The following is a 21,005-nucleotide window of genomic DNA, read 5'->3' on the forward strand; positions in this document are numbered from 1 at the left end:
TGATTCACATGACGATTTGTAGCTAATGTAAGGCTATTTCGCTGCGAAGCATTTTCGTCAGTTCTTAAAATAAGGGTACTACTCGCATAGACTGCGCTGATCAAAACGGCAAAAGCCTATGCGACGCGCGCTCGCAAACCATAGGCTACTCAGCATCGGTGCAGTGCTTAGTTCGTGAGCGAACGTAGGTACGTGAGCGAGCATCAGAGAATACTTTCTTATTTATGAAAAACACGATGCGATAGTCTAAACTTTCTTGACACTTACCTCGCAAATGTAGGAGCTATCCGTTGCCTTCCAGTGATACCGCTTTACTTGGGCTTCCCATCTCTTCCTTCGCTCTGGGTCCCGGGGGAAGCGTAAACAACGAAGCCCTTTACGCGTCGATCGGGTGCACTTGGGAACACAACAGCCCTTCATGTCGACTCGATGCACTTGACAAGCTTGTCATTCATGCGGCTGAACACTGTCCAGCAAGTAGAAGCGTCAGCGAAGCATCCGCGCGCACTGTGTCTCGAACTAAGCACTGGCACCAAGCAATCGCAACCGCTCGCTGTGACTCAAGATGGCGTCGCAGCGAGAAAGCGGCGGCGCGGGGGCGGTCAAAGGTTGGCACCACCCTGAACGGCGGTGCTGGCATCGACGCACCCTACGGCAGCGTAGAATGGTAGCGGTGCGCAGAGGCGAAGGTGGAGAAAAAAAGAAAGCTGCAGTTTCCAGGTAGCCTAACGGGCATTCTGGGATCTTTGAATGCTGAAGCATCCTCCAAATTTTAGACGCGCGTGCCTCGGGTCAACAGCAAACAATTAATCAAATAATTTAAAAGAAGGTCTTGGGACCTTCACATTTTCATTTAAGACAGCTTATATTTCCCCTGTAAAAATGTCTTCCCAACAATGCATTTGTGTTTAAAAGTGAAGCCGACTTTAAGGGTATCGCTGTAAGCTTGGTCTTTGTAAGCTGGCTTTCCCACGTGTGTTGCAGTGAAGCCTACTCATAAAGAAAAATGCGATGCGAACGTGGCCTGATAACACTATCTCGTTCCACTCTTAAAGGCGAAGCTTAAGCGTTCTCAATTTTTAATATGACGAAGTAAGTGCCGATTTTACCAACTTCATTGTAGCTATGTATAACTATAGTGTTTTGGAAACATTGTTTTGGAAACATTGTTATAGTAAAAGATTGCTACATGGGATGCCGCTCTGCTCCCTTGAAAAAGCTTGAAGGGGCCTTGAATGTCCTTGAATATGCTTGAATTCTTGTCTCCAAGACCTGTACGAACCCTGACTTCAGAATAGTTCAGGGATCCGCCTCGAGCAAGGCAGTTGCGGTGTCCAGTAGAGATGGGGAAAACGGCTCACTTCAGTCAGCGGCTCGGAACGGCTCAGCTCACTGAAATGAACTGGTTCATTTGAACGGCTCACCGGTTCACTTAAACGTGTAACCTGTGTTATCCATATTCTATAGTTGTCTGGCTTTGAAAAAGAAACTATATATGCATAATTTAATAACCGTGTTATTGGTATTTTCGCTATGTTTGGAGAATAGTTTTCCATATATTAAAAGCGTGAATTTTTAGTTTTAATGAAACTTTCTTTTCTGATATTGGGGATAAAATGCTTATGATACTGTGACAGGCAGAATGCGAAGTACTTTTTTCAGAAAAAATTATGTAACTTCATCGTCATTACAGAAGCTTGTCTGTTTTTGTGGTACTTTAAAATCAACTTTTGTCAAAATAAAAACACAAAATGATTGTACATTATGTTTCAACTTTATTCATTTATTTACATACGTACGTTCACTGTAATATGAGTAAGCTGTAACGCCATGCAAAATGAATGTAGAAATCATTTCTTGAAGTACGTACAGAAAGGATGTTCCACATCCGCCCCAAGGTTTGTGAGTGGTGGCGCTGGCTAACACTCCCAGGGTTAGCTCTAGTTGTAAAACATAAATACTCCAGAAAGTGGATGGCAAAACGATTCCACGGTAGCTCAATGGTGAGAGCATCGCACGCGTAATGCGAAGACGTGGGTTCGTTCCCCACCTGCGGACAGTTGTTTTTTCATCCATTTTCATTTCCATTAATTTATCATTTCTTTAGTTCAATTAGTAACTACAAGTAATTTCTCCTATGTTGTCCTTGGTGTCATTGTTTGTTGGCTTCTTATGATATGATTAATAAAAATCGGGCCCCTCGGTTCCCTTTCTTCTCGTACAATACAAAAATCATACGAAAGATCCACAAAACTGCCGCACGTACCTTTCGTTTTTTTTTCTCTTGAGTGCACGCGCGATACTGGCGATCATGCCATCATATGCCAGGACAAAAAAAAAGAAAAAAAAAGAAATAAAGTTTTATTACAACACAACAGATCATTGGCCTCGTTTTAATGACGTGCTAATGATACACGCTCAGAAAATGCACTGAAGTGGATGTCATGGGCGACATTTTCATGACTACACTAATTAGCACAAATGAAGACCAGTACGTAAACTGTACGTTCACCTGTTGTCTTTAAAGACACGAAAGACCATCTTCGAAGTGTTATTGGGCCAGCGCACGATGTGCGATCGGTGAGAGTCGTGATACATCGTTCGAACAGCAGCAGGCAACGAACGGTACCATCCTTTGCCAATTAAAACTTCTTTACTTCTCCCCTCGGTGGCATCGGGTGCCACACCATAGGATGCACAAAAAACCAAAGGGACTGTTGCTCACACCACACACTGCGAGCGAGTACCAGTAGCGCGAGTCTGCCCACTCCGGCCACCGTTTGTCGGTCAGAAATCGAAACCTCGAAATCCAGCAGAAGACCCAGCTCTGACGAAACGCTTCGGCACGGCTCATTCAAGGAGAGAGAACCGGCTTCCTCACTCCGAAAGAACCGCCGCTCACTTACTGAACCACGGCTAAATCGCTCTTCAAAAGAGGGCTCAAAAGATCCGGCTCATTCCTGAGCCCTCTCTAGGAACGGTTCCCCTCACGCTCACTGAACGAGACACAGCCCTGCCGGCTTCCTATCTGCGAAAGAACCACCGCTCACTTACTGAACCACGGCTCCCTCGCTCTTCAAAAGAGCGGCTCGCTCCTGGGGGCTCAGGAGCGAGCCAGATCTCTTGAAGAGCGAGGGAGCCGTGGCAAAAAGAGCGACGCGCTCAGAAGCGAGTCGGATCTTTTGAAGATCAAGGGAGCTGTGACGAAAAGAGCGGCTCACTCCTGAGCACTCAGGAGTGAGCCGAATCTTTTGAGCCGCTCTTTTGAAGAGCGAGGGAGCCATGTGAGTGGCGGTTCTTTCGTTCTTCAGCGAGGGGGTGAAGGCGACTCTTGCGAGGAAGGGCGGGAGGGCAGTTGCTTTCTCGTACTGCTAATAGATGGCGCGGAAGTCGCACACAGCAGAAGACACGGCTCTGACGGAACGCATCGGCACGGCTCTCTGAACGCGAGAGAACCGGCTCCCTTTCTCCAAAAGAACCACCGCTCATTTTTACTGAACCACCGCTCACTTGCTCTATAAGAAGAGCCGCTCACAAGATCCAGCTCGCTCCTGAGCGACACATCTCTAGTGTCCAGGGCAAGGAATATGAAAAACAAACAAACAAAAAGAAACATTGTGCTTTGGAGGCAACATGGAGCTTCTACTTTGTCGGTAGTTTTCTTGGCATCAGCTTCTCTTTTGCACGCGTCACTCTTACTACAGTGTAGACCGCTTATAACGTAAGTCGCCGGAGTCACGAATATCCGCACTATATAAGCGGTACTGCACTATAACCAAAACAACTATTTTATTGCGATAATGTACACTCCGGACGCATTTCTACCATTGCTGTCACCGTGCTCTAGGTTCTGTATTCGCTTACTAAATAAATTAACAAGCGCAGTGTCACGTGCGCACAAGCAAACATGAACACATCTCGCTCGTTGAACGTGGAAACTAACTGTCAAAACGCTCGAGTGACGAAGCGCGGCGAGTGAATTGACCTTCATGCTATCATGCCTCTCGCTCCAACGCGACCTATAAGCGGCGAAAACACGGTGCGCAGCGGACTTTCTTCGTCGCAGATTGCTTTCAAGATAGGGCCAAGGCGATCGTATCGCCGAAGTGGATCTTCGCAGATTACGTCTTGCTTTGGTCCACTGAAACCGGTTCCACATTGCTTTGCTGGCGAAAATCCTCTCCTTCTGTTTGTGCCAGTCCCGAATGCAAGTTTCTGATTCTCAGAACGCCCGTAATGCTTTTCCGTCCGTCTCTGCACACATGGTCACTTTTCTTTTAAATGCGGCATTGTGATGAACTCGGTACTTCATGCTGATAGAGCAGACGCAGAGAACGTGAAGACAGACGGTAAACTATTGCCTAAGCCCGTGTACTGTAGCACATGAAGGAAGCTATGGTAGCTAGGCTCGAGAGTAGCTAGGCTTGACGTGCGTGCGAGGCGGCCATTTTGAAATGCCGACGGCTATATGGTAACGCAGATTTAGGGTCGTGCTCTATTCTAACGCGCACACAATTTTTGTACCTGTTTTATCGGAAAAAAAGTACGCGTTAGATTCGAGTAAATACGATATTTGTGGCTTGAGGGGAGCGTTTGCCATCTAGGTTGACTGCCGAACTTCCAGGCAGCCGCACTGTAACCGGTACTTCGTGTCCCGCAACTGCACTATAAGCGATACGCGTATAGATAGAGCATGGGTTCTCAAAGTGGCTTCTGCGGAACCTACGGGTTCCGCAGGCCCCTGCTCGGGGTTCCGCGAGCCACTGATAAATTTTCCCTGGTCCCGCTCCCGACAAGTGTCAAAAACGGCGAACACGAGGTGCGCTTGATCCAAAGAACCTCCATTACCCATGTCCGAGTGTCAAAAAGCACATCACAGTGCGTAACAGCAACGCGCGAACTGCGCAATAAATACGCAAGCAGCTTCTAGCCACCCAACCTCTGAGAACGGGCAGCGCGCCTAAGCTTTCGCACTTGAATCTCGGAGGCCGTAACTTACCACCATGCGCCTTTCTCCTATTTGTACACAGGGTAGGTGCTGATAGCGTGCGCACTGACCTATACGTTGAAGGGGGAAAAAAAAAAAAAACGCGGAGCACCGCAAATGCGCGCCGCAGAAGAGCAAGAACGGCGTAGCGTCCAACCGAAACGAAGCGGCGCAGTCCGCATCGCCGTGGTCCTCAGCGGCAATCGTACGCGGCACGTGACTGACAGCAACGCCGAAGCGCTTCATGCCTAATTGTGCCTTTAAAGCCTTTATTCTTGCGTTTATCGCCGCGCGTAACACCGCGTTGGCGGCTAGTCGCGTGCCTCCGTAAGTGCGTAGTCGCTATCTCTGATCGCGTCGATAACCACCGCAGTTTCGTCCGCAGCGGTTGCGGCAAATAGTAGTTTCGTTTTCACTCGATGCGCGCGTCGGCTGCGTGCCTTCACAACTGCGTAGTCGCCTCCCATGGCAGCGTCGATAGCGACCGCAGTTTCGTCCGCACTTCTTGCAGCGAAAGGTAGTTTCGTTTTGACTTGGTGCGTGCGACAGCCGCCTGCCTTCTGAACCGCAAAATCGCCGTCCATGATCGCGTCGATAGCAGCCGCGGTTTCGTCGACAGTGGTTGCGGCAAGCAGTAGTTTCGCTTTTACTCAGTGCAAAGCTGTCAAAGATAAAAAGCACCGGCTACATCGCGATCGACGGACAATTTGTTGGCGAGCAGCTGAGTGGCGAAAAAATAATCGGGATGTGCGGCCCGTTGGTGCAAAGCGCGTCTCAGATGAAAACGCGCGCCGCAAAGGATGTCGCGAGGCCTTCACCGCTGCTAGCGCTAATCAGTCATGAGATGAAGAGAATGTCAGCTTCCGCACTGGTCTTGTGCTAAATAGAAACAAGATTTGACGATTCATTGAGTAAATAAAAGCGTGTTGACGTAGTGCTGCAACATTTGTTTGTTTTCTTGATACCCTCGATAATTCGGTTAAATCGGGGGGGGGGGGGGGGGTTCCTTGGCACTTTATGGAGCTTAGCGTTTGAGGGGAGCGTTCGCCGTCTCCGCTGACTTCTGTACTCCCCGGCAGCCGCACTGTAACCGGTATTTCGTTTCCCGCAACTGCACTATAAGCGATGCGTGTATACATGGAGTGCTATGGGAAAATTAATGGGAGTCTGAAAAGGCCGTATTATATCTGGTCCTGCACTATAAGCGGTTACGTTATAAGTGGTCTATACTGTATACGGTGCTTTGGTGGTGCGTCGTGGATGTATGGAAAATAGCAACTGCGCAGGCCAGGAGCCTATAGGCGACATTTTCATGGATAGCTCATACGGTGGCAACTGGTGTACTGATGGGTTGATGGGCCGAGTGGTTAATTTTGGGCTTTCACTATAGCATCCTTTCAGAATAACGAACAATTTGCTGCAGTTCCCTGAAGTTTGTTATATCGAGATTTCACTATGTTCCACAGCGAATGTGCCACTCTACAATGACAGAAACGATCCCTTCAATTGCTCTGATGCTGAGCCGAATCAAATCTAGGTCACAATGGTTCCTCAAGGACAGCAACCGGGCGCATTAGCAGGCTGTGCCACAAATGCACTGGGTATGTGCCACTGAGTGTGCAAGCAAGGGAACAATTCTCAGTGTTCGCAGGCACCGCTGCGAACGCCGTAAGGCAATGCATGTCGGAGGACAAGGTGGCACTAGATGGCGCCGAGCGTTCATAGGGAAGCACAAAAGAGGAATCCCGCTGCAGTACACGCCTCACACATATCTAGTTTCGACGGTGGCAACACATTGTGTCGCTACACTGATTCAATCCTAAACGTATTACCGTCGACAGTCATCGTGAGATGGGTTCATGTTTCGTGAGATAATTAAGCAAATATTTCCTTTTGTTTTAGAACAATAGACAAATAATCACTGCACAAAAATATATAAATAGCACATGGATCAATACTAAAAAGCATATGACATACAATGACGGAAGCACTTTTATGATTGGTTCATTATTTCTTGTATTATAACAACCTGAACTGCAGTGTTTTGAACATGGTCGTGCAGGGGTCACACACACAAAAATTTTTAAATACTTTTTAAATCTGCTCCAAACATTTAGCTACGTGCAGCGAAAAGAATTACTCTTTTATCTGTGATAGGTACTCATTTGTCACATTAAAAATTTGCTGGGCGTGCAAAATTACAATTGTGAAAATGAAAGAGACAAACAAATCACCTGCCCTATAGCTTTAAAGTTATTGTATTATGGCTGAAATATTAACACACAAGATAAGGAACTAGGCGGGTAAAGAAAATAATAGATGCAGATTCCGAAAATGCAGTTATACAAAATTCAATTTTTTTTTGTTTTTTAGGCCTAAAGACACCCATGTTCCCCCATAACAAGAAGGTATAGTAAAGTTGGGCAGGTCTTGTTATAGATCAGAGTGGATATCTGTTGGAGTAACGGAAGGGCGTTCAAAGGGAAGAAGGAACAAAGTTAAGGACAGCAGTAGATTATACGGGGTGATGAGATTATGAATTATTGAGGCACAGCATGAGGGTCAGCCGAGGCATGACACGGTTAATTGCCAATTGGCGATCACCGGGAGAGTGGCTTTCGTCCTGCAGTAGACATGGATATGTGGATAGTGATAAGAATTAAGAAGATAGGAGATGCTTTATAAAAGAAAGCTGAAAAGGCTTTGCTCATCTAGCATGCAGCTTCAGCCAAGAGTGACAACATATGAAGTAACACACACGATGCACACCCAACTTACCCTACATACGCTCTGAGGCACTTTAAAAGCTAATCAAACTACAGTGTAGACCGCTTATAATGTAAGTCTCCGGAGTCGCGAATATCCGCACTATAAGCGGTACTGCACTATAACCAAAGCAACAATTTTCAAGGCCCGCACATATGTAAAACATGTGCACCGAGCCGCCACGCATATGCGACAGTCGAGGAATGCAGCTGGAACGTTTCCATTCAATTTACAGTCGAACCAAATCACACAGTGGCGCTTCTGACCGGCATTGCTCCAGCACCGCCATAAAGTAAAAGCTTAGGAGAGGCCCCTCAATGTTGTGCGCGAACAAAACAAAAAAAAAGAAAGAAAAAGAAATGCGGCAGAAATTTCACCCTCTCTCAAATGGCAAGGTCGCCGATTCTGCATTGTGCCGGAACATGTGTGTACATGCCGACGCCTCAGCCACGCTACCGTAGCCACGCGTAGAAAATGGCAGTGAACCCTTCTTTCTCCTTTATGCTTCCTCTACTTTCTAGTCACGTGTTGACCTTGCACGCTGCGGCTACGGCGCAGAGGAAAGCAGCGGCACTCTCCCAGGCCGGCCAACAAAACTGCCCACGCCGGCAAATGCCCGCTTCCCGATAACGGCAGGAAATGAAACTTTGGGGAGCTGGCGCCGGGCCGGCTGTAGCTGCGGCGCCTGCACGGCGGAGGGCGCTCACGGTGACAGTCGAAAGTGAGGGAGCTACGAGGGAGGGCGAGGAGAGCCACCGAAGCAGCAGAGTTGCCGAGGCGAAATCCGCTTCCCTGCCGCCCTCCTCCCTCACATTCCACGGTCTCCGCGTGCGCCCTTCGCCTTCGCCGTGAAGCGAGCGTTGGCCGGCGTTGGCAGTTTCGTGGCCCTCGCTCACTATGCGCGCCATGATATTTCACAACTCGCACTCAAGATTCTGGTTTCTGCCTCACTGGCTGTTCGTTCGCACCACATGCCCTTCTCCTCCACTTTGTCTCTCTTTCTTCCTCGAGCACTCCTTGGGGCGCCCGTTTGAGGGAGCGTTCACTGTCTCCGCTGACTTCCGTACTCCCAGGCAACCGCACTGTAACCGGTATTTCGTTTCCCGCAACTGCACTATAAGTGATACGTGTATACATGGAGTGCTATGCAAAAATTAACGGGAGTCTGAAAAGACCGCACTATATCCGGTCCTGCACTATAAGCGGTTACGTTATAAGTGGTCTATACTGTACAGTCGAAGTTACTTATAACAATATTTAAGCACCAAGAAAATATAATTGCTATAACTGATTATGGTTATAACCGGGTTGCACAAGAAAAAGAGAACTGAGGGAATTGACATCATACATTTTAATTAGACAGAACAAAAGTACACTCAAGCCCACTTATAACCATGGCGGCATCATGAACACCATGAGCATATTTATCTGTTCTGTGGTAAGATAAGTTGGCTTACTACAACGTTCCTGTAAATCTGGCTACTGGGTGTCTGTGCTGAACGGAAAAAATAATGCAGAATGCTGTAAAATAATTTTTTTTCAAATAATATGCGAGTCACCGCACCCGCCTGCATGCCGCCTGGCACGTCTTCCACGCATCGCGAGCCTCGTGCGCCTCTCTCCCGTCTCCCTTCTACCCCTGCAACTTGTGTTTGAAAGGTGTGGAAGGGAGATGTGCCAGGTCGTGCACGAGGTTGGCAATGCGACAAAGACGTGCTGGACTGCATGTGCGCCACACAATGCGGGTGCAGTGAAGGGGCGCCACATGCAGACAAGTGGGGTGGTTCCAGGTCTTCCTCTTCCTATCCAGGATTTTGTTTTCTTTTTTCTTTCAGCCCAGGCACCCAGTAGCCAGATTTGTAAGAACACTGCACAATTCGACCCTCACGGGACCAACGAAACTGATTGAATTATCCGGTGGGTCCAATTAAGATGCGAAAAAAACCCCAAGACACACCGCCAATACATTTCGCAGTATTTGTCCAATTCTAAGACACCCCCGCATCAAACATGCACCCACTTTCTGTGTGTCCCAGTAGAAAACTAACGTAGAAATGGCATTAAAGCTCCTAAATGAAGTAGAAATGTAATGTGCACAGTGCAGTCCAGGTGAAGCCTAGGCTGCTTCCCGTTTTTAATGTAGAGTTGCAGCCGTACGCTGCATATGTTTGCGGCACCGTACTGACGTAAAGCTGTTGATGGAGTTGCAACACAGTACACAGCACTCGCATTTACAACAGTGCGCGCGAGTGCACTTATTTTTTTTTTTTTTCTCAGGGAACGTACCTTTGAGATTGGGTGGCGCATGCGGACCCTTCCAAACTGTTTTGGGACGATTTCGCTAGGGCAGGGTGCATGCACCATCACGCCATGAAAAAAGGCAGATTGTTTCTAACCTGATGGCATTAACACTGGTATTTGGTTGCCAGTAGTGCATTTTCGAAGCCCACCATCAGTCCACCTCCTCCTTCTCACCCACTGTCCTTTTCATCCATTACAATATTAGATGACGAGCAAATTTGATGTGCTGAAATCCAGAGAAAAAGCTCATACATGGCGTGTTCTCAAAGCCTATATCGTGTGTGCATAATATAAATTATTATAGGACAAACTCTGACAGAAGTGAAGACTTGCTTGAGCTGTCAGCTTAAGTAGTGAACATTTAGCACATCACAGTTTATGGCACAAAGTGTGACGAGAGAGTTCATTGTGACTCCCAGGCATCCAGTGACGGGATGAGGACACCACCACGGCCAAGCCGCGCTGGCACTCCCCAAGGTGGCGACTTCACCATCCGCCGAGGCCTGGACAGGGCGCGCGAGGAGCATGACCTCATCGAGCAGCTTCGATGGGTGAGAGCTCTCACTGCACTTCTAAGGCAGAAAACCGGGCTAATTTGGTTGCTCGAATTGTGTACCTTATGGGGTACACTCTTTGTGTGGCTTGAACACGAGGCAGCCTCCAGTTCTAGCCACGCGCAGTGTCTCTGTAACACATCCCAAGCCCACAGTACAAGTAAGTAGACCCGAACCTTGTTATAACAAAGTTAAAGTGGGGGCTGAAATTACTTTAGCATTAGTGTCAATTACTTCATCAATTATCAGCACTTGTGTGTGTCTTCTTTGCCTAAGGCCTGTGTTAAAGTTGCGCCATTCATTTCCATCATGTACATGTACCAACTCGCTCAAGTAACTGCTCTTATGAAATTACTTCTTCATGTTCATTACTTCGTCATATCTATTACTTTTTTACATCTATTACTGCCGTTAAAGGGGTCCTGAACCACCCCTCATGCAGTCGTGCGCTGCGTGGGAGCTCGCAAGCAGAGCGCGAAGTCACCTTTCTCTCAAACACTCTCTTTTGAACAGAAGCCTACTCCTCACTCTTTTCCGAACGTTTTATTTCGTAATATAGCAGATTCCCATACACGGCTGCTATTGACCAATAGCTGACATCAATCAAGAAGAGTGCTTGGATCACTGCCCTTTTTCCTACTGTTACTGAGCATATTTATCGACGAAGTTCAACAGGCTGAAGTAATCGAAAGTCTGTTTTTGAATTTTTATAATAATTATGTACTTCCAGGAGAAGCCAACTATTGCCTGCTCCCGCTCGGCCGCGGCCGCCCACATAAGAGTTAAACTTTGGCCACCCTGCTTATCGGTGTCATAGCCGTCAGATCTCACTAATTTCAACTAGTTTTGAACGCTCAACTAGCCTCGAGCCACGCGAAACTTAAGGTCAGACCACATGCGCGCTTGTCAGTGCGCCCTCACTCCTAGCCCCTCTTAGACGCATTGGCAGACTTTACTTCGTATTGAGCTATTGATGGTGCTTCAAAATGCACATGTTGGATGTGTCTACTATTCTTCGGTCAAGCTAGTGCAGGACAAAGCTGGTTTGGACTACTTAACACGGTGAGACTCAAGCATATGAGCGCAAGTACGCACTCAATCGCTGTCATGCACAAAGTAAATGCTGCACATACGCACAACAGTTGCATGTATCTGCAATCTGCTACGTTGTGTAGATACCGCAGTTGCCACACAGTGCTACACGGTGGCTCGCTGAGGGAAACCGTGTTTGGCGCGTAATAAGTATCAAAACGGTGACAAGCACAACACCAAATCTGTATTCAAAGACAAAAATGAGATGTACAAGCAAACAAAGCATTGGGCATACGAGGACAGTAGTTAAGCATCTCTACAAAGCGTTCGTACTGCCACTGCACGATCGCTGTTGGGCATTCCCTGAAGCTGACGTGGCTGCGTCGCTCGATGATTTGCACGGGAGGAGATGGCAGGCGAGCTCTGGCAGACCTTTGTTCATCGGCTGGGTGACGGAAGCGGAAGATGTGCCGTATAGAGGTCCTCTCGTGCGATGGTGCTCAGCCGGCTCCCAAGCCAATGAGTCTTCCTTGCTCCTCCTCTCAGCCCCATCTGCCTCTGCCAACGTGGACTCCTCTGGTTCTCTACCACTGCATGTGCGACACCAGTCACATGGTGTTTCCACGCTCGAACACATGCAGTACCACGTGCAAGGTTCACTCCCGCAAGTACAGTGGTGGACGGGGTCCAATTCTTGGCGTCGACTCGGCGTTAACCCAATGTGGGAGAATCCATCTCATCGCACCCACCAGGCTCTTCAGGGTGTGTACAATTCATGGCGCGAAGGAGTGGTTGCTCCTGCACGGAATTCCAGCCGCCTCGTTCCGCTGCTCAAAACAGGCAAATCACCCCTAAACGGGGTCTTATCGTCCCATTGCTCGGGCCAGTTGTCTAGGAAAAGTGATGGAGCGATGGTGCTGGCCCATTTAGAATGGTGTTTAGAACATTGCATGATATATCCTGACTCTAAGACAGGCTTCCGACACAGACGCTCTTGTGTAGACAACAACATGGACCTTGTTTTGTCCATCCAGCGTAAAGAAGCGTAAGGAGATTGTCAGAGGCACTGTTCCTGGGCGTTAAAGACGCTCATGGCAACATAACTCATCCAGCCATCCTTGGCGCCCTGGGCGATGTCGGCCTAGGTGGCCTTGTTTTTGGAGAATATTGGGCTGCTTGAAGGGCAGGTAACTATTTGTGCAAACATAGGATGTTGTGACATCACGACATATCACCTGCTATGGCGTATCACAAGGTTGCGTCTTGAGCCCCGCGCTACTTAACCTCGTGGTCATCGAACTGGCTGATTACCTTCCGCAATCTGTTCATATGTAGGTCTATGCAGACGATATGTGCACTTGCGCATCAGGAGTGACGCGGCCCCAAGTGCGTGCAAGACTCCAAAAAGCGGTCGCACTAACATCACATTATCTTGAAACACAAGGTCTGGAGGTGTCTACCAAGAAGTGCTCTATGGTCGCTTTCACGCACAAGGCAATGAGGCCGTACGCCGTCAGAATTAATGAATAGCCACTCAACTATGAGAAGACACACCAGTTTCTTGGAGTGATATTAGGTTGTGACTTCTCCTGAGACCCTCAAGTTTCCTACCTGAAAAAGACAAGCTAACCATAATCACTAATGTCCTCCGACTTCTTCCGGGAAAGTCGTGAGGTGTGTCTGTGAGAGCAATGTTCCAACTCTGTAACACGCTGTTCCTGGGTCTGCTTGCGTGTATTGGCTGGGACCGGTAGGACCAACTTCCGTACTCTCCAGCCTGTGCATCCACAGCAGCACCAATAGCCACCGCGCATGACAACCCCATCAACACGTACATTCAAGTCAACGCTTTAAAGATGCACATCAGGCACTTCACCTGACTTCCATTGCATCATCTCGCCTCCCTTCCTGCCGCTACAACGTTTAGCAGGATTCTCACCGCCAACCGCGGAAATTTTCCATTGAATTTCAAGCCTGCATCACAACTATCCCTACCGCTGTGGTGCCTGCACCCGCTCCACACCCTTGTAATTTCCGACGGCATCAAAACAAAAATGCAGATGTCATCTGTGGCTCTCAAACAAAGTTTAGTTTTTAAGGCGAAAGCATGCACGAAGCGTTGCAGCACGAGATGCCGAGCTGGTGGGGCTCGAGCGGCCCTGGGTGCGCGTTGTCATTTTTACAGCTTCGGCAAGCTTACATTTGCACTCCTCGAATTCGGCCTCAGTGCGGACGTGCGTGGAACCGGTAGGGCACAAGTGACAAAGAGGGACGTTGTTGTTTTCCTATTGCACAGTGTTGTAAAGACTGCGACTGGAATATAAATGAAATCGAGCTGATGGGCAACACCAGAATACGATGCCGCCAGTGTGATACATGACGCTCCCTTTGCGCTGCCTGCAGCAGGGAACGGTGGCACGTTTGGGTTATCGTCTATTGAAAGTGTGCAGTATGCTTCCAACGGCACTACGGCCCATGCACTCTGAAACAGATAAGGGTTATCTTATCGCAGTAGTGCTGGTGGCGATAGCTGTGAATGCAGTGTGCGGCGACCGAGAAAGAGATTTGCTGGTGCCGTAATAAGAAACTTAGTGAGCACCAGCATTTTCACATGAGATGGGCGGCCGAGTGTACCGGGGACGAAGATGCTGGGGGCGGTTACTGGGCGATCGCACGCGTCTCGCGCTTCTTGTTTACATGAGATCAAGCAGCCGAAAAAGGAATCACAAGATTGTCTTTTTCTGGAACGTACAAACCGGTAAAATAAACGTAACTGTATTGGGTCACTTTTTATGTTCTTGATCATGAATGCTGGTGCCGGGAAATCGTACGTAATGGGGTCGTGTCAATGAGGTTCTGCTGTATTGAAATTGCATGTAAACACACTTCGTTATATTGAGATTCCAAATGCATGGTGTTCTATGGACAAGAAGTTATCAAATAATAAATACTTCGTTACATCGAGAATTTCTAATAATTTATTGAAGTTCGTTATATGGAGGTTTAACTGTATTTGCTTCGTATAGCATTTTAGGTGGCATAGACATGACATACTAAATTCTCTTTGCACCTCATGTAACGATCCAAAAGTGTGTGCTACAAAAACCAATATCGCTGCTACAAACGCACATTCTTCTTGCTACAAAAGGCTTTTTCCCTGTTCCAACACTGCTATTGTTGTGAGGCATGGTCTTTACTTGGCTGGAACATGTTTCACACAGTAGTCAGTCTTTATGAGACAAGGCTATTCTACTTCGTCGCCTCGTGGAAACCGCCAGCATTCACGGGAGTGCCGAACGCTTTTCGGTGCACTTGTGATGTGGCATGGGTCATCTATGTTTACAAAGTAAGAAATAATACAAGCGGTTGCACTACAGTCCTACGTGAAGAGCTAGCTGGGTCCGAACTTTCTAGAAACATTCGAGAAAAGGGTGTAAAAAAGGGGATGGATACAGGCAGCAAGTACTCTGTCTGCAAGTTATAATGGAAGAGCACAATCTGGGTTGTGCCAAGGCTCAGTAGCTACTCCCACTGCACTGGCTGAATGCCTGCGCTGCTGTTTGGCTGTGCAGGTGATCGAGAGTAGGCTGAAGGTCCAACTGCCAGCTGAAATTGGCCCATCGCTTGTGGACGGAGTGGTGTTGTGCCACCTGGCCAACCAAGTGCAGCCACGATCCGTCGCCTCCATCCACGTGCCCTCTGCTGCCACGGTGAGATGTACCACCTCTTCTGCTGTACACCTAATGTTTGAGACCAAGTGCAGTTGCCGAGGCTTTCTTTAGGGCTACTCGATTATTTTGGATTTTATGTGACACTTTATTTTGTGACCTTTAATCAGTGTGTAATTGCACAATAAGATGGCTTGCCTAATTTTTGGGAAGTGGTCTGGGTCTGCTACCACGTTGCACGCTCCTCTGGAACACGCGGCAATCTTCTCGGAACGACTGCTTTCTGCAGCTGCCGATAGGCAGCGACAGAACTTTATGCTAACATTGCCTTAGCAGCAGCTTGCATCCCGATTAGTGAAGGCAACTTTGCTTTAGTTTCTTAAAAACCCAGTAAGTAACAGTGTTAAGTGTTATATTTGCACAGAACGCCCAAACAGGGCGATCACACGCAGGACATTGGAGCAGGTGGGTGCAATATCCAAGTTCTTGTACCCACTGTTCCGTTCACTCATGGGCTGATTCACATTGTCAGTAATGAATTCCTCGTTCTCAAGCTCTCCCGTGGTTGAGGCACCTTCGTCTGCAGGCACAAATTTGTCGACCACTGACCCGTCAACTTCTGGAAATGCTGACAACTCGCTCCAAGCTTCGTTGAATTTGGCGATGGCTTCTGCACTCTTCGGAATACAGTGGAATCTCGATGATGTGAATCTCACGGGGTCACGAAAAATATTCGTATTAGCCGAAATTCGTATCATCGAAACACAATTAAAACTAGCTTAATTAAGGGGGACGCGGGGATCAGATCGCGAAAATCGCGAGGAAAATCGATTTTTGAAAACCACGCGTTTGGGTATCTGCAACGCCTAATCTACGCTGCATCAAAATGGTTTGGCTGAAGACGCACTGAAAGTGCCCGAAAAAGTTTAATTCGTCAGTGCGCAGGGCGAGAAAACAGCTTTAAATCGCACAATATCACCGCAGTTCACGGAGCCATATCTCGTATTTCCCGCCACCGAGCGCTGCCATCTTGGTATCGTTCGAAAGCTCAAAGTTTCGCCGTTCCGCTTCTCAATTCGTCCGTCGTCGCCAACTTGTAACAAACGCACAAACACCAAAGAAGCGCGGGTCTGCGATAGGTAGTCACATGGGCCCTCTGATAAAAGCGGGCCTCCGATTGGCTGCCGTGCTGAAAGGCGTCTCTCCATTGGTTGCTGCTGTGGCAGGGGCAAGATGGCAACCGCAGTTGTCTGCTTCGTAAACCACGCCGGCGTCTTCACTTGACACACAGAATTCGGATTCCTGAGAACTCCCAGGTTAGTGATGGATCGTCAATCGTTGGCGAATAAACTTTGGACGAAGCATGCCTTCGGAATACGGAAGCGCTCCTACGGCAAGAAAAATACGGCGATTAGCGGGAGAAGCGGAGGAGCACCCGACTGAACGTGCCGCGCTATCTTGCACCGTGTGACTCCAGCAGCGAAACCCACAATCGCCCGGTGCCATCGGCACCGATAACACAGCCGACGGAAGACGCGCCAACGGAGGCTCCCGCGCATCGGCGTACGGCCGTGCGAATCAGCTGAGATCGTATCTCGGTAGACATAGCTCGCTGCGACTAGGCAAAATGGCGCAAAAAAGAACGCGGCCCGAAGCACGGCAGCCAACTCTGCCCGATGGCACGCGGAAAAGGAGGAAAAGCACAAAAGCAACAAAAGCGCCACCGCTTTGAACTCTTCGCGCCCTCCACGCTGTCCGGCGTCGCGTCCACGCCTGCGCACCAAAAGAGAAAGGGAGAAAGCGCGTGACTGCGCGCTGTTCTCTTTTGCGGCCGTCGGTGGGGCGGCTTTTATTCGTATCAACCGACGCGGGTCAAAAATCGATTCGTAACAACCGTTTTCTAGCACATTGCAAAGTAATGGGGCTCGGCCGGGACCGCAGAAAAATTCGTATCATCCGGAAATTCGTATTAGCCGTGATTGTATCATCGAGGTTCCACTGTACTTTTCACTGGCATGACAGAAGCAGTTTTAGATTGTTTCCTTCTTAAGGGGGGACGCGGCTTTCGCATCGCGATATTTGGCCAAAAAACCGATTTTTTGAAAATCACATTTTCAGTTTGTATGACTTCTTTTCTATTTTATTTCAAAATTTCATCACGGAACATCGCGCGGAAATGATGTAAAAAATGTTTATCGAAGCTAAGGTGGCGAGGAGTTTCTCGAAAATAGCGAAAAAACGGAATTTTTCAAGCCGCGATATCTCCGCAACCATGTAACCTAGCGCCGCCATCTTGGTCTCTATGGATAGCGCGATTCTCCGTCTTCAAATCTGGCGCCTCGGCCAGCTGCACCAGGCAAGAGCAAGCGCACAGCAAGCAAAAGTTTCAAGGTCTCGCGGCGGTTTCTGATCGGCAGCGTGCGCCACGTGACTGTACGCGGCTCCGGATTGGTCTCCCGGGCGGTTGCCCTTAGCAACCGGCGGAAAGGTCGTCTGCTCGCCGCGCTGACGGCGCTGAGGAGCCGATTTCGCGTCTTTTCAACTCGTCGCGGCGTGGTTTAGAGATCGTATCTCCATAGAGAAAGAAATTGTATCTCACTCATGATAACGGACCGGCGCTCGCTTGTTAGAGAAACGAAAAACGTTGTCAAGCTCGGCCCTTCTTAGCTTGGAGAACAGCTCTCGTCTGTTATCATGGGCCGGCGATTGTTCAAGAAGAAACGCAAGACTGCGCATCAATTTGGTGCTCGTAAGTCGAAGCCACCGATCTCTAAAACAAAGTTTGCTCCGGCGACTTCAGCAGTGACAATGACGGTGGCATGCAGCGCGACGCGGACGTGCAGCTGAGCACCTCAAGCACGGATGGAACATCGTCCGCGCGTATTGGCGAAACTGTTCAGGAAACCAGCCGAAAAGGATGCCATGCGGAAAAATAAAGCTGCAAAAGCTCATCAGACCATCAGGTCAGATGGTCAAGCAATGCCGCATCGCAAAGGACACAAAGGACTATAACCCCGGTGCCTATTAAATTTTGACAACTTTGAGCCTTGTTTTCTCAGTACAGTTTTTTTGGCATGTTGCTCAGCTCGTGGAGCAGATATCTTGGTAACTACTTTACACATTTTGATTGCGTTTGTTTTGTCAGACTCACTGAACTGTACTTTAGGGGATAGCGCTCTTCTTTTTTTATCCTAGTGTTTTAAGAATTCGTAGTAGGGTTCCTTGTTTGCAATGTAAGGGTGCTCTCTGAAGTGGGACTTGAGAAAACATAAACTACAAATTTTAGTGTTGAAAAAAAATTATTTCGAGAACGCTATCCCCTTCTGCATACATTTGGCTGTGCATACAGTATTTAACAAACTTTTCACTTGATTTCGTAAATCCTCCAGTCCCTCCACGAGGTTCAAGAAAGAAATAATTTGTCTAGCAAAAAGTTTTCATGGTACCGCTTTGAAATTTTTATGAAAGCATCATAGAGCCATTCTTATTCTATGTACCAATTTTCATTGACATCCACCAAGAAACAAGAAAGTTAGTACCGAAAGCCGCGTCCCCCCTTAAAGGGGGAGGCTACCAAACACAACTTTTGTTGTTTCATGGTGTATCATTGAAATTTGCAGGGTTGGTTCATAGCACAAGCATTTGAAAAACTGCGATTTTTCATGGAGCTGTCGGAGATTAGCAGCAGACAACGAAGAAAGAGAATGGAACGTGGGCTGCTGCCTCCGCGCCTGGCTCCAAGAAGTGCGCGCACCGCTATCATCATCATAAAACCTTTTGTGTTCGTCTCTCGCCATTAAAGGCTTCGTTGAGTGTATCGCGGCTCTGTCTTTTCTGGCGACGTGAACGAGTTGCCGGCGTTCCGCAACATATGGTGCCGAAACCCGGGACAACGAGCGGATCCCAACGACGTGGACAATGAGCACCGGCGGCGCTGACGAGTTTATTTTAGAAACTGAAGCCGGAGCAATCTGATCCTCATCGGAACCGCACCCAGGGAAGCAACGCGCGGAACCGGCTACCTTAGGAGCAAGTAATCCGCCATCGTAACAAAATATGGACCGCCTGAAAGCGAAACGCTCTGCTAGACAAACCCAATCCACGAAAATCATTAATGAGGCGACGACGCCGCTGGAGAGCGGCTGCAACGACCGCACGGCATTCAGCAAGGTTATCGACAAACTCGTCGCCAGCCGTGACGAGCTTCAGAAGATCAATGCCGAACTTGAGGACGTGATTCCTGTCGATGATCTTGAAAGAGAGTACGAGTCCGCAGCGCATTATGACGACCAGACGCTTGAGACCCTGACACGCCTCCGGGCTCGACTCGGAAGATCTCAACGTCGACAGCACGGTGCTGACTCCTCCCTCGACGACGCTCAATACGCCACCTGCCCCAATGACAGTTGCGTCACAGAGCTTCGGACCTCGTCTCCCAACTCTGACCATCAAGCCTTTCCATGGGGACGTGAGTCAATGGACGTCGTTTTGCGAGCAATTCAATGGCGCGGTCCACGCGAATACAACTCTGCGCACGACAGATAAATTCCACTACCTCCGCAACTACCTGGTAGGGGAAGCAGCAGCTGCCATTGCCGGGCTACCAACGACAAGCGTGTTATGAGAGTGCCATCGATCTGCTAAAGCAGAGGTTTGGGGACAGGAGCCGGATTGTACAGCATCACTTCAGAGCGCTCCGCGAAATGCAGCCCGTGACGTCTCCATTGGATACGAGGGAGTTGCGCAGGCTGTACGATGGAGTCCAGCTGAATGTCCGCTGCCTCAACGTCCTAGAAGTTCCAACTAGTAGTTTTGTGGCGATGCTCTACGACCTTCTGATTCAATATCTGCCACAAGAAATCGTCGTGGCATTCCACCGCCATAACCGTCTCCAGGATGACGCACAAGGCACGGAACCCTCTGCTTCAGGGGAGGCAACCACGTCTTCCAAGAAACTCAAGCAGCTCTTGCGATATACACAGATAGAGCTCGAAACAAGAGAGCAGTGTGCTCCATCGACATCCTCCTTCAAAAGCGGCGGGTCCCACAGAAAGCATGTGCCATCGTCATCAGTCCTGCATGCATCGGAAGAATCAAAACAAATCTGCAACGAATGTTTCTTTTGCAAATCTACAAGACATGCAACCGAGGTCTGCAGCGCTACCTTGACCATATCAGAGAAAAAGAACCGGCTGGCTAAAGCTATGAGGTGCTACCGATGTACTATAAAAGGCCACCGCGCAAACGAGTGCCGGCGGAAGTTCGTGTACGCGGCCTGCAAAGGCAGACATGCTTCAACGATGTGCGACCCAGCTTTTCGAGCGACAAGGGGCGAGAAGCCACATAACGTCGTATTTGATGCTACCAAGCCAATGAAGGCAGAGAGTCCACAGTCGACTGCCGTTACAAGCTGTCAACTTGACGAGACCATTAATTTACAGACTTTTCGTTCTTGGATCGTCGGTTCCAACGAGACATTCTATATCAGAGGCATCTTCGACGGAGGCAGTCAACGCACGTTCATTAAGGAAGACCTGGTGGCACGATGGGGACTAAAAATCATTAGAGAAACATGCATAGCGGTGAACACGTTTGCGTCAGACGCTCCTTCTCGTGTGAGAAAATGCAGTGTCGTCGAAGTTCGTCTACGTAGTCAATTTGATGATAGCGAGTACATCATTGAATTACCATGCCAGT

General features: G+C 48.6%; 1 protein-coding gene across 3 annotated transcripts in view; it reads left to right on the forward strand.

The window, feature by feature from the left end:
• Positions 1–21,005, forward strand: part of LOC119441403 (leucine-rich repeat and calponin homology domain-containing protein) — a 118,749-nt gene that overhangs the window by 61,230 nt on the left and 36,514 nt on the right. For all 3 annotated transcript variants that reach the window (XM_037706026.2, XM_037706027.2, XM_037706028.2), the window contains 2 exons: positions 10,474–10,605; positions 15,213–15,350. In XM_037706026.2, coding sequence (XP_037561954.1) covers positions 10,474–10,605; positions 15,213–15,350 — 270 coding nt within the window. The remainder of the gene's footprint in view (positions 1–10,473; positions 10,606–15,212; positions 15,351–21,005) is intronic.

The sequence above is a fragment of the Dermacentor silvarum genome, chromosome 2, assembly GCF_013339745.2.
Source record: "Dermacentor silvarum isolate Dsil-2018 chromosome 2, BIME_Dsil_1.4, whole genome shotgun sequence".
NCBI classification, from domain to species: Eukaryota; Metazoa; Arthropoda; class Arachnida; order Ixodida; family Ixodidae; genus Dermacentor; species Dermacentor silvarum.